Consider the following 17,853-nt stretch of genomic DNA (forward strand, 5'->3'; position numbering starts at 1 on the left):
GTCCCTCTGTCCACAGAGAGAGAGTGTCTGTGGGACAAAGCTTTCCTGCTTTGAGATGTCAAACATCTCTTCATGTTTGCTGAGGTACACAAAAGATCACATGAGCAAAGACAGTACTGCTAGCGAAACAGATCTATTAATGATAGATCTGTGGTTTGAATGGAAATGTACAAAAGAGGATCTGCTGTACTTGAGAGATGCTTCTATCATCCCAATCATCATGCATGTACCATGAATTATTTGGCAAAGATTTCTGGGAATCTTATCATTCTTCTTAACCAGGGGTCAGCTTCCCCAAGCCATGGTTGGCCTCAGATACCTAATTTGAGAAAGAAGATGACTGGAAAGGAATATGAGAAGTAAAGTTAAAAAAAGCCACCCAAGGAATATAACATAAGTTTAATATGAAAATTCCTTATAATACAAAATCCATGGGATCCCTGGGTGGCGCAGCGGTTTGGCGCCTGCCTTTGGCCCACGGCGTGATCCTGGAGACCCGGGATCAAATCCCACGTCGGGCTCCCGGTGCATGGAGCCTGCTTCTCCCTCTGCCTATGTCTCTGCCTCTCTCTCTCTCTCTCTCTCTCTCTCTATCATAAATTAAAAAAAAAAAAAAAAATTCCTGAGAGGAATGTATGTGTCATTCTTGATTTTTTCATTGAGTTACATACTTATGACCTTTTGGGAAAAAACAATCCCTAATAGAAATCACTAATTTGTAGCCTATGTCCATTAGTAAAAAAAAGATAGAAGCAAAACAGTTTAAATTAAAGATCCCTTTGTAATTCTGATCATGACAAAGAAGTGGTGAGGACAAAAAAAAAAAAAAAAAGTGGTGAGGACAGTCTATTATAATAGATCTATTATAATATCTATTAATAATAGATTGTCCTCACTAGCCTGATCTATATACTAATTAGAAAAGTAGGCAAGCTCAGTTTTTAACTCTGTTGCTTTTCAAACCCAAGAGTTAGTTACCTGTTTCAAATAATTGTCAAAACTGCAAACACAGAAATGCTTCCAATGACTCAAAATTAAGGCAATCTGTACTTACATCTATACCAATGGCTGCTTCCCACTCCTAATACTCCTTCCTGGCTCCTCTCTTAGCAGGCCCTTCTGAAGGTTACTCTGTGACTCCACACTCATCATATTGCCCTTATTTCCCATGACCCTGCGCTGACAGAGGTAGCCCTTATTTCCCATCCCCAACCCCTTCCTAAACTTCCTCATGAAAGCCCTCAATCTATCATTGGTAAAGCCTTTTATAGAAGCATTCACCTCTGGAACCCTTAACCCATAAACCTGCTCAGCTCCTTCCCACTGCTAAAACACTGCTCCATTCCCTATTAGAACCCTGACAGGAACCACTCTGGCTCACTAAGGGGTAAAAAAAGGAAGTCTCTCCCATCACTGGGACCAGCATGAGAACCTGTATTTAAACACTCCCCAGTTGGAATTCGGAATCCCTTTTCTCCCCACAAAGGAAATAAAGATTTAAGCTACCAGGTTAGCCTACAGTTTACTTAACTTCCAAAATTCCTGCACTATAATAAGAAGACTTCTGCTATTCAAAGTTTAAATATCAGTCCAGCACCACCTGGGAACTTATCAGAAATGCACAGGTACTATCTCAGAACTGCTCACTAAGAAACTGCATTTTAGCAATATCTCCAGATGATTCACATGTACATTAAAGTATGGCTTTAATAACCCTTTAAAACATTATTTCTATAGGAAAATGCATTCTGTGTCCTTAAAAATTAACTCCTCATGAATTGAGGGCCAGCTACACATAATTCTCTTGTATGAGTCCCTGTAAGAGTAAAAAATGCTTTCAATTAAAATGTAGTTGTGTGGCAGACTTTCAACTCATACTAATTCTACATTTTATATTTATAACTTCATTCCCAGCTTTATTTCAGCTTTCCTCCACATTTTACCTGTGTCCTATTTTCCTCATTTTCTATTTTCTATTGTCCTCTTGCTGCATGTGGTAAATAACTGATAACTAACTTTTCCTTATGTTGTGATGAGGACATGACAAAGCATAAGCCTTCTAGTAGCAGCCTCAAAGATATCCAGGATCACTTCATATTCAGCCCTTACAGTGCTCCAGCAAAGTCCTTAAATTCCTAAATGTCCCTAATCAGCCCTTCATTGGTACTCACTGTAGTCATGTTGCTCACATGACTTGTCTCTTGTTTGTTTAGTTCCCGAAGTCCATCCCCTTGCTCTCCTCCTGGTTCAATAATATTATTCAGATGTGCCTTGATAGCTGAATTCTGCAGTGTCAACTCAGCAATTCGTGTCAAGATGTCTTTTCTTTGTATTAGTGCCTCATTTGTTTTAAGCTGCTGCCCGTCTCCTAGTACTGGAGGCTCTTCTGAGAACTCGGGGACTCTGGCCTGCTGAGTGTTTGAATGGGAACTGCAGAAGGGCTGTGAAAGGTTAACAAAAGGAGCCTGGGCTTTGTTCTCCACATCTTCCCCCATGTGAGACACCCTCCACCTCTGAGTGAAGAGGTGATTCTCTTCGTTTGAATTCTGATTGTCTGTGCCAGTAGGTAAGGTGTTCTTTTCCCAATTTTGTTCTTTCTCAATTATTTCAACAGTTGGAGGAATTCGTGGGGCAGGACGAGTTTGAACAGTTCTCCTCAATACTGTAGATAAAATTAAAACAGAATAAACATGCATCATTTAGCTACAGATTGGCACTACAATCTTCTCATTACTCATCATGGTAGTCTGAAATGTATTTCAATAGAAGGGTTGACTCCTGAATGCCTAAATTATTTTAGGAGGGAATATACCAGCAATGCCACCTCAAACAATCAAATACAGAGACATTTATATTACTTAAGGCTTTATCAGTATCCTTGTTAAAAAGTCTGCCAAGTTAACATTTTAATACATGTATTAATTCATATCGGGGAATCCTGGGGGTGGAGGGACTATGAATACCTAATGCAAACTGAAGATAGTGAGGAAAAGGCACCTCTGAAGAAGTAAAACTTAAAAATGATCACAAATGTGGCAGAAAGTAGAGCAAAGAACATTACAGGCAGGGAGAACAGCATACGGAACACCCCAAAATAGGAAAGAGCAAAGAAATGAGGCCACTTTAGTGTACCACAGCAACAAGGAAAAACTGGAAAAAAGGAGATTGGAGAGGTGTACAAAAACTATTTCTTACAGAACTTTTTAAGCCATGTTCGGAATTTTATAATTTAATCCATGAGCAATGAAATGTGGAGAAGATCTGGCAATGACCCAGTTTATATTTCTTAAATGCTGTGGTTGCTTGGAAGATCCAAGAAAGGAAGTAGGGAGACCAGTAAGCCATCATGGTGGTCTAGGAGAAAGATGATGATAACTCTGATGAAGGTATGTTGGCTATAGGGATGGAGCGAAGTAGATAAATTTGAGAAATTTTGGCAAGAGAACTAGGAGTGATGAACTGGAAGTGGGGAGTAAAGGAAACACACAGATCAAGATGGCACAAACAACTGTGTGGGTAATGATACGATTTACAGAGATGGAGAAAAGAACAGATTTGGGGGAAGAGACGTTATCAGTAGTTCCATTTTGAACAGGATAAGTTTAAGTGCCTGATGATTTATCCAAATATCCCTCCAAGCAGATGGACTCATGGGTCAGAAACTCAAGAGAGTTATCTAGACTAATAAAACTGGAAATCACTGGCATATAGAAAGTACTGGAAGCAATGAAATTAGCTGAGATTATCTAGAGAAAAAGAATAGAATGAGAAAAGAAACCAACACCAACAGAGGAAGAAGAGCTGTATCTAGAGCTGTATAAAGGAGGAGAAGCTAGCAAAGCAGACTGAAATGGAACAGCCAGATAGCTTAGAGAAATATTATAAGAATGTGGTATGAAAGAAACCAAGAGGGAGTGGTTAACCATCTATAATACTTCTGTAAGACCTAGAAACACAAAGACAAAAGAAAAGTACACTGGAGTCACTAACCTGGAAGCCATTAGATCCCTTAGCAAGAGTAGTTTAGGTAAAATGACCCAATAGGGAAAGAACTGGGGAGACAGAAGCTCCTAGTTCAAGACTACAGACTTGCCTTCTTTCCCGGACAAGGAAATAAATAAATAATAAACCCACATCAGTAAAGATAATTGTCTAGGAAGACAGTCATTAGCAAATGAGATATTTCAACACATTTCTGGAAGACTAAAAGTGGGAAAGTGTATGAAAGAAGGAAATTGAACAGAAGCCACAGTTCAGAACATGTATATATTACAAGGACGCTATAGATGAAAGTCAGTCTTCCTGGGGGAAAGACTTTTAGGTCTTTCCTAGAAAGGCTGATAGCTCAAAGCTGACCATACAGAGGGAGAAAGTGAGAAGCAGTATTGAAAATTGGAGAATAACTTGAAAGTTCATCTACTTTATAGTTATGTCAGTCAGGCTGTGCTCATTACTTGCCCCATTCATCCTCAAAAGCAAAAGAACCTCAGCTCTTGGGAGAGCAAATATGGTAGCCCCAGTGGAACCTCTGGATCCTACTTGCATACCATACAAGGAAGCCTGCAGTTTACAGAGCAGGTCCATATATACAAAGCAACTGCTGAAGGGAAAGTCTATTGGGAAAATAGACCTAGACCAACCTACACCACGGAAAAGAAAAACCTATGCCAACTATCTGTAACATTCACTCTAGACATTTATTCGTAACTATGATGGGCAATAAAGGATCACCAGACATATATGGAAAATCAACAGCACAAAAGAGAAAAACCAGGGTAGGAAAACAGAACAAAAGACTAAGAAGCAAAGGAAAATTCAGATACAGAAGATATGTAATAAAATTCTAACCGGTGGGGGCACCTGGGTGGCTCAGTGGTTGAGCGTCTGCCTTTGGCTCAGGTCGTGATCCCGGGGTCCTGGGATGGAGCCCCGCATCAGGTTCCCTGTGGGAAGCCTGCTTCTCCCTCTCCCTGTGTCTCTCATGAATAAATAAATAAAATCTTAAAAAAAAAAAATTCTAACTGGTTACTCAGAAGAGAGTTTCTGGAAGATAATGCATTTGTAATAAGCATCAATAAAAACAGGACAACCAAACAATAAGAGAGGGCTCTTGCTTAGAAATTAAAAATATAATTTGGTGAAATTTTAAAAATCTAAAAAACAGGCTTGAATATAAAGTGAAAAAAATCTTCCAGAATATAAGGAAGATATAAAACTAAATATATAAGAAAATGATCCAGAAGGTCAATATACAACTTTCTAAAACTGCAGAAAGTCATGTGCCTTCAAGTCCAAAAGATCTCACTGGTGCCTCATAGTGCAAGGAGAGAAAAAAGACATACTTAATACACCCTATGCAAGGTCAGAATAAAAATAAAGGAATCCTAAAGCTCCCACAGAGAAAAAGTACGTTAAATACAAAGAAATAAAAGTTAGAGATTACACCATATATCTTAACTGCAACACAGATACTAAAAATCAGTAGAAAAATTCCTCTAGTTTCACAGGGTAAAAGATTATGGACCAAAATTCTATATCTAGCCAAATTATCAACCAAGTGTAATAGAAAAGTAAAAATATTCTCAGATTTTTAAGAACTTAGGGTTTACCTTCTATACACCCATTCTAATGATTTCATTCAGAAACTTGAGGGAGAAAAATCAAAGAAGAGGGAAAAAATGGGATCCAAGAAATAGTAGATACAACCCAGGAGTGTGACGTTAGCAAGTCCCAGGATAAGAGGTGTGCAGTGGGCCCAGGGAGCAGTGTAGACTGGAGCAGGGGTCAAGAGCTTTGGGAAGGTATCTCTGGAAGGAAGGTGGATTCCATGCCACGGACTGTATAACTAAAGGACCAAAAGATATTATTCATGTGTAAACAAGAGAGTAAAAGCACATCATTCTTATGTAGTAAACAAGAGGGTAAAAGCAATTTGAAACTCTAAGCAAAACAAAAACTGAAGGAGAAAGTCAGTATAAAATAAGAGAGCAACTGACCAAGTGAAATAAAGGAAATTCACTTTGATCTTTATACTGAGAACTTTTTCCTTCCTATGGCACAAAGCTGATAATAATAGATCGAGAAACAAAAAGCAGTCATTTGTTTGCAATTTTCAGTATCCATCTCTAGACAAGACACAGAAGACACTATTGTGGTAGTGGAACAATGTAATGTCACCCAACTGGATCTGGTAAAAGGAAAGACAGGCTGACTGAAGGTGGGAAGTGGAAGCAAAGGAAAGCAGAGCTGGTATCCCCATCTTTCCCAGCGGCAAGCCTGGAGATGCTGCATCAAGTTAACAAAGAAGAGAAAGTATTTGAAGTCACAAAGTTAAGCAACAGAAGAATTAAAAATTAAAATATAATCATCCAAATTAGATAGAGAAGGGAAGTAGGAGTTAATGTTAATTAAACCTTCTTATTTAATAAAGGACAGTCTATAATTATTGTGTAAAGCTGACATTTAAGAAAAAATATAAAAAATATTTTATGTCAATTATGGAGACCACCACAAGAGAAGCAGAAATCAAATTGCGAAAAAATGCTTCTCTCTTAGGGCAGGTCTAAAGATGAAAGAGGAAGAGACCTTTGTATGCGGCTTTTTTTAACCACATGAAAATATAAATTACAATTGACACTTGAAAATGAAATGAATAAGAGATAAGAAAATGGAAACAGCATATATAAACTACTCTTTCAAAAAGTATGGCTATAAAAGTAAGAAGTCAATTAGTAGCTACAGGAAATGATCTATCATAGGAAATTCTAGAGCAATGCTGTTCCATTATGACAGCCTCTGGCTATACGCAGCTATTCAAATTCAAATGCAAATTAATTCAAGTTAAATGAAATCAATAATTCAGTTCTTCAGTCACATTAGCCTCATTTCAAGTGCCCCTTGATGCTACTGGCTGGCTATAAGACTGAATGGAGCATAGAACATTTTCATGATCACAGAAAGTTCTATTGGACAGAGTTGTTCTAGAGCATAACTAAATGCTGATAAAGAGCCCTATGTATCTCCCACCTTTATCTACATGTTCAGCTTAACTGAACAATTCTTTATATGTGAGCATTCTAAATAAAATGTTTTTTTTTTTAACTCTTTGAGGAACCTCCACACAGTTTTCCAGAGTGGCTGCACCAGTTCACATTCCCACCAAGAGTGTAAGAGGGTTCCCTTTTCTCCGCATCCTCTCCAACATTTGTTGTTTCCTGCCTGCCCTACGACCCAGCAATTGCACTGTTGGGGATTTACCCCAAAGATTCAGATGCAATGAAACGTCGGGACACCTGCACCCCGATGTTTCTATCAGCAATGGCCACAATAGCCCAACTGTGGAAGGAGCCTCGGTGTCCATCGAAAGATGAATGGATAAAGAAGATGTGGTTTATGTATACAATAGAATATTACTCAGCAATTAGAAACGACAAATACCCACCATTTGCTTCAACGTGGATGGAACTGGAGGGTATTATGCTGAGTGAAATAAGTCAATCGGAGAAGGACAAACAGTGTATGTTCTCATTCATTTGGGGAATATGAATAATAGTGAAAGGGAATATAAAGGAAGGGAAAAGAAATGTTGGGAAATATCAGGAAGGGAGACAGAACATAAAGACTCCTAACTCGGGGAAACGAACTAGGGGTGGTGGAAGGGGAGGAGGGCGGGTGTTGGAGGGGAATGGGTGACGGGCACTGAGGTGGACACTTGATGGGATGGGCACTGGGTGTTTTCCTGTATGTTGGTAAATTGAACACCAATAAAAATTAATTAAAAAAAAAAAAAAAAAACAGAGCTGAGAAGACCAAAGATGTGAACTTGAAAAAAAAATAAATAAAATGTTAAAAATATGATGATAAAACTTCACCAATTAAGAATACACATTCGAAGGTTGTTCTATCTGCACACTCTAAAAGAAACGTGTGGAATTATTTTCATTGCAAACTTGCTAACAAAGGGTTGTCTATAACAGTCCCCAAATAATTTGTTTTAGTGAACATATAGTCTACTTGTAATCAGAGTAAGAATATTTATGGTAATTGTTTCCTTAAAAGAACTTAAGGGAGGGGGACCCCTGGGTGGCTCAGTTGGTTAAGCGTTCAATTCTTGATCTCAGCTCAGGTCTTAAGGAGTTCAAGCCCCATGTTGGGCTCCGTGCCTAGCACTTAAGAAAAAAAAAAGAACTTCAAGCTCTCTTACTATCACCAGTGGAAAATAATTTATAATATCTCAAAGAAATCATTAGGCAAGTTTATTAATACTACGTAAACATTTGAAAGATTACTTTCAAAGAAATGAAAGTAAGAAGAAATGAAAATCTAACCTGAATAGAAATCAGAACTGAAGTCATATAATCCTAAATCTAGCCAGAGTCATTTTGGAGCTAGGAAAATGAATGCAGAGAAGGTAAGGGTCTTAGCCCCGCCTCCCCCGCTAGTCATTAAACGGGCCAGCATTCTAGCACTTCTGACCCTCAGCCCAGCACTGTCTCCCTACCACAAAATCTTTCAGACTTTATAATCATATAATAAATGCCAAAACAAATTTTATAATGACAAGGACTTGTCATTTTCTTTAATCCTTACGGCCTCTTCATGTCCTTTATTGAAAAGCAGATATAGAAAATCTGACCAAATTTGTAAGTTCCAATGACAATAAAACTTATTATTCTGTTTCCCTAGTGAGAATGTACACTATTTAAAGAAATAAAAATGGTGGGGCACCTGGGTGGCTCAGTGGTTGAGCGTCTGCCTTTGGCTCAGGTCGTGATCCCGGGATCCTGGGATGGAGTCCTGCATCAGGCACCCCACAGGGAGCCTGCTTCTCCCTCTGCCTATGTCTCTGTCTCTCTGTGTCTCCCATGAATAAATACATAAAATCTTAAAAAAAAAAAAAAGAAAGAAAAATGTATGCAAATCAGGACTGAATAACATTTTCCTAAAAACACTGGAAGAGAGAGTCTAAGGTAGTTTTTTGATTGAAGAACTGTTTTGAAAATGAAAAAAAAAAAAGGCTATATAGGTCCAGAAAAATTCATAGGTGGACAAATAAACACAATTTTCCAAACAATAAAGCATTCCATGGTACTTCTGAAGGCCATCCATTAGCCCCCAAGTTAAAAATCACCGAGCCAAGGATTAACAATAAATTTTCAAAATTTTATTTTAAACTCTGTGTCCTACAAAGAGCAACCCTAAAGCTCTTTTTGTCTATCAACTTTCATTATAAACTTACCTCAACTGACTAAGCTAAAAAGTTTCAAGGAGAAAGAGGTCTGATTTACAAAATCCTTAAAGTCAAGTTCTTACCTTTCCTTGGTGAAGCTTTCATTACTCTCTGGACTATAATCTCCTCATTTCTTACCCTTTCCTACACTCCTGGACCATAGGGAGAAAAGAATTTCCCTTACTCCACATTTTAATGCTGAGGCCTTTGATCCTTTGATCTGATTTAATATTTACAATGTCTAACAGAAGAGATACATAATGAAATTTCACCATAGGATAACACCCGTGATATAAACAACCCTGAAAAATTCTCTTTTGGCTTCAGTATCTTCGAGAATTCTACTTATTGGGAAACAATGGACACAACCTCATACATACATACAAGCATAAAACAACAGCCACACAATTTGAGAAGAAGCCTGCTTACCGTCCTGCAAGGGGGAGAATCCGGAGCTGCTCTTCTGCCTGGGTGGTGTTAACAGCACGGCGGGCTCAAATACATGTGCTGGAAAACTGTTAGTCAGAGTCACGTTGTCCGGGGGAACTGGCACCTGAGACAGTTTAACTGGCAAGTCTTCCTGTGCAAATTCCGCCACTTCTTCCCCTCTGAACACCAATGGCACGGAGACATTAGCATTTACAACGGGACCCTCTGAAGAAGAGAGAGGCTATCAGCACTTAAAGTGTGGACACACTGCAGGTATTTACACTGATGTGCAGTTCCACAGAAAGCAAAATCACACGGACTCTAGAGCCTTCACTTCCGAGGCCCTCGCCTCCATTAGCTGTCACTCACAGGCAAGGCTCCCAAGGGCCCAGCACAGGGAAGAGGAAGCTGGGTTTTTTTTGAGAAAAGCACTGACAGCCTTCAGTCCTTGAGACCTGCACTGGCCAGTGAGTTTCTCTCATGTAACTTAAATTTTCGTCAGCCACTTCTTAGAATCCCTCCTGAGAAAACACTCTTAAAGTGCATAAAATACTTGCCACACATAGACATTCATCAAAGTATTACTTAGAAGCAAAAAACATGGTGAAGCCTAAATGTCCTATTCAGGCTCTGGCATATGATGGTACATGAAGAAAGGCTTTCCAAACATCATCACAAATGAACAGAAGTTACGAATTTCTAAAACTCAATATTTCTTTTTGTTTCCGAGACCATCTCCACTCCTCCTGAACCTGGTGAAAGTGCTGGCATTAAAGCCCCACTGCTCTAGAAAGCAAATTCTGCTATTTTCTAGTCGTGTGATCTTGCTAAGCCTTGGTTTTCTCTTTGAGAAAGTAGAGATAACAATGATACTTACTTCGTAAGACTATTATGAGGACTAAATGAGATAATACACATAAAACACTTCACAAATGCCTGGCAAAGAGCAGATACCCCATAAATCTTAGCTGGAAATAGTGATGGCAATTGTCACACTGACATTATATATGTATACGTGACCAATAATATATAATTTTATAGTTTTGTTTACTCTGTGTTTTAATACCAACCTGGGATAATAAGACCACGCTTACCTAGATTATCTATAATTTTCCTACTCGTGGATCCCCTTTCTGATGTCTGACTTTCTTTGTTGCTTTTTATCACAGGACAGTTCTTCATGGCATGTGTAAGTGATATAAGCTGCTCATCTGTTGTGACCATGTACTGCTGAAGTCTTGCCTGGAGAAAAAAGAATGAAATAACATCATTGGCATATCAGACATCAGACCATCACCTAGACATGTACAACTATATCATTACTTTACTCTAGAACTTCGGACTTTCATTCAAATAGAATAGCGCATTTGTAAGAACACATAATGATAAATGTTTTAAAAGTCCTAGGACAGAGGAATGGGTAAATGTATAATGGAATATTATTAATTAATAAATACACTGCTACAACAATAAGAATTAACCTCTTTACAGGGCTTTTGATCTGTAAAACCTCTTTGTATAAATGATATCAAGTGATTCAAGCTACCTCAAGAGACAGGTATATCAAGCAGAGGAAATTTAACAGAATATTATACAGGCATTTAAACTGATAAACATGACCCTATAAGAATTTATGTAATGTATATAAATAATGTTAACAAAAATTATCTACACAGAGATGGGAAATATTATACACACATACATACACACATATATATATGTATGTATATATATGCATATATTTATCCAAAATGTACAGGCATTTGATAAAAACACAGATATCAGAAGTCAGAAGAATTATTAGTGGGACTACTAAATGAAGTGTACTATACAATTTCTTATCAGTCCAAATTTTTTCCCAAATTCCACACTCATCTCCAGTGCCCACTCAGCATCTCCATCTAGAACTCACATATAGGCTTCTCAAATTTAACATGTATAAAACCAAACTGAACATCCCCGCCTCATTAACAGCAACTCTACCCTTCTAAATGCTCAACTCCATCCTTCTAAATGCTCAGTCTGTAACTCTGGAATCAAGAGTTCTTGACTCTTCTCACATCCTCTCCTTAGCCCCATATCCAACCATCAGCAAATCCTACTACTTGCCTTCAAAACATACTCATAATTTGGTCACTTTTCACAACTTATCCCACTTCCAACCTAGATAGACCAGGCTGCCATGTCTCACCTGAATTATTTCAATAACTCTTGTGTATAACACTCTGCTTCTGTGTTTGACTACCTAGAGTCTAGTTATAGCCTGTTCCCAAAAAAGCCTGAAGCACCTTGGGGCACTATAGTGAACTCACAAGGGCACCAAAGGACATTTAAATTTTTTGAAGAACACGCTGCTGTCAGGCAGGTATCAGTGAACCAATCAGTTTGAGGTAGATCACAGCTTATCTTAGGCTCAGCTGGGTCTTAAAAGCCCACACTTCAGAGACCCCCAAAGCACAAACAGGCACCAAGGTTCTGGGGGAGGGTCTCCTTGCACTGTGGCCAGTGCCCGCTTATCCCAGAAGACAGCTGCCTGACTGCAGCGGTTGGGAGTTTATGGTAAACTGCAATACAAAGCTGGCCTCAAGCTCTTTGACCTATACTAGTGAGTGAGACAGCTCCATGGTGCCCACAGGGTCATGTACCCATGGAAAGGCCCTATCACCTTACTAAATGCACTCCAGGCAGGGGAACCATTTCTCCCCATGTGACACTGGGGATCCTCAGACTGTCCACTGCTGGGGCTCAGCTCTGCTCTCCCATCAGAGCACTGGTCAGCTCCCCAGGCACAAATCTGCAATGTCTCAGACCTCTGAAACTTCAGAATCTGTGCTCTGCTGTTTATAGAAAACTGGCAGTACTATAACCTTCTCCTTTCTATCAATGGTTTTGCAGAATAGGTTTCTTGTGCAGTCTCCTGCATGTGTTTTCACTCTTTTTCTCCCCCACCCTCCACCCCAGCCCCATTTCCCTCTCTCCTCCTTCTCTTTTTCTACAGGCCCTGTAGTCAGGGCTCCCTCCTTTGAGCACACACAGGCTCCTTCCTTCCACGAATAAACTCTGCAGTTCCTACTTTACACAGGTCATTCTTCTAAGAACGACCTTTGCTCTCTAAGTTCTAATCAATTTCTTAGGTGTTCAGAATGATTTGATATTTATCTAGCTGAGTTCAAGGGAGGAGGCAAGCTCAGGGTAGCCTGACTCCTCCGTTATTTTACCTCTCTGATTCCAATCTTTGAGAAGCTATACAGTACCCAACAGCGATACATATCCCATTAATAATAATTATTTAATCATGAATAAAGATGAACTTTTTCTATCAATATTGATATTTTGGTATTTTCAAACATCATTTAAGTTGTTAAGATTTAAATACTTAACTAAGTCATTTGAACCTAACTACTTAATAAACAAAACCATTAGGTATTTCTTTTGGCCTAGAGGCGTCTTGAGATACTAAAGGCACCATGAACTGAGAAAGGGAGGTGATCTCTGATCTAGTCTCCACACAGCCACCACCTAAATCACATCACATCTCTTCTCTCCTCAAAACCCTTTGGTGGTCTCCCTTCTCATCCAGTATTAAAGCTGAAATCCTTCCCCAGCCTGTAAGCCCAATGACCCGACTTATCTATCGGCTCTTGTCTACCACTCTTCTCCCTCTCCCACATTCTAATACAGTGGTTTTTGAGCTCAACAGCCACGCTCCTACTTCAAGACCTTTGCACCTGCTGTTCTGCCTGCACTGCTCTTCTCTTAGCTCTCTGCACACTCACTTCCTCACCTTCCTCAGGGCTTGGCTCAAATGTCTCCTCCTCAAACAGGCATGGCCCATCCCAATTACAATTACAATTCCCCACCCTAGGTACTTCCTAAGTCTCTTACCCACTTTATTCTTTACAGTACATATCACCATCTAAACAATGTACTTCACTTTTTTTTTTTTTTAGAGTTTATTTAGAATATAAGCTCCATGAGGCCAAAGATTTCTTCTTTGTTCACTACTGTATCTTCTACACCAAGAACAGTGCCAGGCCCAAATCAATAGTTGTTGGGCCAATTAGTACATTTTAAAACTGCTCATCTCCCTAAGAGAATTGAAAGCCTATGTTCATACAAATACTTGTACATGAGTATTCATAACAGCATCATTCATTCATAATATGCAAAAAGGCAGAAACAACTCAAATATTCATCAATTGATGAATAGATAAAACGAGGTATAGACCATATAACAGAATATTAGTGGACAATAAAAAGGAATGAGGTACTCACACATGCTACAACATAGTTAAGCCCTGAAAACTTTATGATAAGTGAAAGAAATCAGACAGAAAAGATCACATATTGCATGATTCCATTTATATGAAATATCCACATTCAGCATATCTATAAAAACACAAAGTAGATTTGTAATTGCCAGGGGCTAAAGGGAGGAAAGAATGAAGAGCGACTGCTAACAAGTTTGGGGTTTCTCTTTAGGGTGAAGAAAACATTCTGGAATTAGATAATTGTTGTGCTGGTGCATAACTCTGAATATATTGAAGACAATTGAATTATACACTTTAAAAGGATGAATTAAATGCTTTGTGAACCATATAGATTAATAAAAAATTGCATGTCTTATATCTAGTGTCCGTTTATACAACACAACTTGCCTACTAACTATTGCTTTTCCAATGTATTTTGACTGATAAATAAAAGTAATAATAACCATCACTGGAGAACAAAGATGACTAAAACCATCTCTGCCCTCAAACAGCTCAGTCTTGAAAACATATATGTATGTGTAAGTGCAATGAGAGCAATATCCAGAGAGTACCAAAAGGGCACAAATAAACAATATTTAATGAAGTATTGAGGCAGCAAGATTAGTTTCTAGAAATAATACTGTGTATGTTTAAAAAAAAGAAAAGAAAAAAAGGGAGCAATTATCCAGACAAGCAGCAAAGAGGACTTATCTGATAAATATGAAGATACTGCAAGCAATTTTAAATGGCATATTATTACAGGAAGCTTCCTAAATGGTATCCTCTGCTGTTTTGAAGTTAAAAGTAGCTATCACAACATTTATTTCACTTATTTATTTCATTCATTTATTTTGGATAACTACTATAATATTGGTAGTTACCATTTAAATGTGGATTCTCTCTGCTCCACTAAGAAATAGTATGTTTCTTAATGATAGTAGACATATTTTTTTTCAAAGATTTTATTTATTTATTCATGAGAGACACACACACACACAGAGAGAGAGAGAGAGAGAGAGAGAGAGAGAGAGGCAGAGACACAGGCAGAGGAAGAAGCAGGCTCCATGCAGGGAGCCCGATGTGGGACTCGATCCCAGGACTCCAGGATCATGCCCTGGGCCAAAGGCAGACGCTAAACCGCTGATATAGGGATCCCCTTAGTAGACATATTCTATATACTATTTGTAGTCCAAGTTTCTACTATCGTACCTCCAGTATAATAAATGTTAAGGAAAAGCTAACATTGATGATAATAAGGAAGTGATAAGTAATCACATTAGCACAACTTAACCAACGACAACTAAAGGAGAATCTTATATATTCTTAAAAATGTTTATTCTACTAAACATAGAAAAGTTTGGGATTGGGCAGCCCGGGTAGCTCAGCAGTTTAGCACTGCTTTCAGCTCAGGGCATGATTCTGGGGACCCAGAATCGAGTCCCACATTGGGCTCCCTGCATGGAGCCTGCTTTTCCCTCTGCCTGTGTCTCTGCCTCTCTCTCTCTCTCTCTCTGTGCCTCTCATAAATAAATAAAATCTATTAAAAAAAAAAAAAAAAGAAAAGTTTGGAATTTCCTCTAAGTACCTGGGTAGCAGTATTTTCTTCTCTAAGAAGAAGAATTTCAGCTGTAAGAGCATCAATGAGCTCTCGATGATCACCTAACATTTGTTCCAGTTGGTGCCTTGTCTCTACTTCTTTACGCAGCTGGAGCTCACTCTACAAAAAAAAAAAAAAAAAAAAAAAAGTCAACTTGCATCAATAAAACTCCCAAAAATAAACTCCCATCAAAAGCATCAAATACTGAAAACTAAGAGTTTCTACTCAAAGCTGTCAAAGAAAATAATACTTACAGAGTATATTGTGACAGTAATGAGAATTACACATTTGTATTAAAAGCTTTATATTTCATTAAAATGAAATGCTGTGTCCTTTTCCCTTCTTTACATAGAACACAATAAACAAAATGGTATACAGAAGTAAATACAATTTTTGTAGAATAAAGTAGAGGGAAGTACATATACATATTGTTTGAATACACACAGAGTATCTCTAGAAGAATACACTCATATCTGGTAATGATAGCTGGCTACAAGGAAGCAAACCAGTTAAATGGAAATTAAGGGTAAGAATCAGAATTTTTATCTATATCCCTCTGTTTCTTTGAATTTCATACCATGTGAACGGTGATCAGCAGATGCTACTAAACCTGTAATACCTTCGGAGAGCCAAAAGTACACTGCTGGAGACTCCTAACTTAAGGGCAGAAGAAAGGTAAGACTTTCATAAGTCTGATAGTACAATAAATATTTCACTAAAAAGTAATTTTAGGAAGATAGCTCCAGAGAAATTGAAACATCTGAATTATAGTGATGAATCAACTACTTTAATAATAAAATTTCCTTGAACATTTTTTGTTGTATTTAACAAATTTAAATATATAAAAAGTAAATAACAGTTTAAATGATTTTTGAAAGATGAAATGTATAGCTAACTCTAATTCCACAGCATTCTGAAGACTGATTATTCACTGATGAATTAAAGAAACAATTCTTGCTTCTCTTATAAATTATTTTCACAGCAACAAAAGATCTCCCACTTCAGACAAAGCCCAAGTAGCCACACGGATAATCTGAAGAATTTTCCCAGTCTGTGTCTAGATTGCAGGCATGCCACTTTCCAAACTGAACCACAGTGGGAGTAGGAAACTGAGAAAAGCAACAGAGTGAGGACACACTTAACAGTACTACTGAATACTGCAAGCCATAATATCCAATGTCAGCATAAGTCACAACTTAATTTATAGATTTACCTTACTAATTATATTTTATGAATTAAAATCAACATATTAAAATCAACATCATTTATAATTGATGATATATAAATCAGCATGTAGAGGAAAATTAAGAGGAGAAAATTTTATTGCAGATAATCTAAAACTGAGGTATTTTAAACAAATCTATTTGAATTTGACGATATTTCATTTGGAAATTGCAATAAATTAAGGGTAGAGGGAAAAAAAAAATTTCTACCACCACTCTGAAGAAGAGACTCTAATAACTTCTTGCTCTTACCTCTTTAAGGTACCGAACCAGGCGACACAGGGAGCCCACCAGTGACAAAGTGAAGCCTGTAAGACCCTGACTACTCTGCAGTCCCCTGACCTCACGTCCTGTCCACCGTTCATATTCTTCCATTTCATGTTCCACCTCATTTATCATGTGTTTGAGGACATCCAGGTTGGAATTATTGCTATTTGGTAAGTCGGTGGAGGCTGTGCTAGCTGTTAATGTGTTCTTCTTTTGCTTGGAAGAAGAATGTGAATCCGGTTTTCTTTTCACTGAGAATAACAGAAGTCATTCTATTAGAAGACCAGGAAAAATTACGCCAGCAAGCTACTAGAAAAATCATTGACTGTTATTCAGTTTATAAAAGCTTTTTATAGAAATTATCACCATTTTCTCACAAAAGAATTCATACAGTTTAAATCAGGTTTACACACACACACACAAAAAAAATCAGGTTTACACTATCTATAATGAATGTATTAGAACGATTTTTTTATAGAGTTACATTGTTGTATTTGGAGGCATTTCTTAGATACTGTTCAACAAAGCCTTAATTAGTTGGCTCCAAGTGGATGAGTTTAAGGGAAAAAACTCTATTAAGAGATTAAGCAAGCTGTATCAAGTTACGTGTTTAATAATTCATCTTTGTAAATTAAGGGACTGAACCTTTATTTAACAACTGTTTTTGCTTCCTTGAGTTCAGCACTTGTCCGACAACATAGCTTGAGTCTAGAGCCGCAGTAGATTCTTCAGATTGAACCCTGGTATGGATTCTCTTGACAGCACCAGTAGCATTCAGAGCAGCTGAAAAAATATATGTATATTTCCAAAAGACTCTCAAGTGAACAACAAAAAAAGTTTAAAGCATTTCAATTAATA

General features: G+C 37.9%; 1 protein-coding gene across 34 annotated transcripts in view; it reads right to left on the reverse strand.

Annotated features, from left to right (window-relative positions):
- Nucleotides 1-17,853, reverse strand: part of SPICE1 (spindle and centriole associated protein 1) — a 58,653-nt gene that overhangs the window by 6,205 nt on the left and 34,595 nt on the right. For 17 of the 34 annotated variants that reach the window (XR_011994710.1, XR_011994709.1, XM_072723284.1 and 14 more), the window contains 7 exons: nt 17,641-17,778; nt 16,981-17,246; nt 15,494-15,625; nt 10,753-10,900; nt 9,659-9,883; nt 8,728-8,883; nt 2,172-2,662 (listed from right to left, as the gene is read on the reverse strand). Coding sequence is in view for 27 of the 34 variants with exons in the window: in XM_072723284.1 (XP_072579385.1) it covers nt 2,172-2,662; nt 8,728-8,883; nt 9,659-9,883; nt 10,753-10,900; nt 15,494-15,625; nt 16,981-17,246; nt 17,641-17,778 (1,556 nt within the window). In the remaining 7 variants the exon portion in view is untranslated. The remainder of the gene's footprint in view (nt 1-2,171; nt 2,663-8,727; nt 8,884-9,658; nt 9,884-10,752; nt 10,901-15,493; nt 15,626-16,980; nt 17,247-17,640; nt 17,779-17,853) is intronic. The other 17 variants (XR_011994713.1, XR_011994712.1, XR_011994711.1 and 14 more) reach the window with 3 other exon arrangements.

Source organism: Vulpes vulpes, chromosome 1 (genome assembly GCF_048418805.1).
Source record: "Vulpes vulpes isolate BD-2025 chromosome 1, VulVul3, whole genome shotgun sequence".
NCBI classification, from domain to species: Eukaryota; Metazoa; Chordata; class Mammalia; order Carnivora; family Canidae; genus Vulpes; species Vulpes vulpes.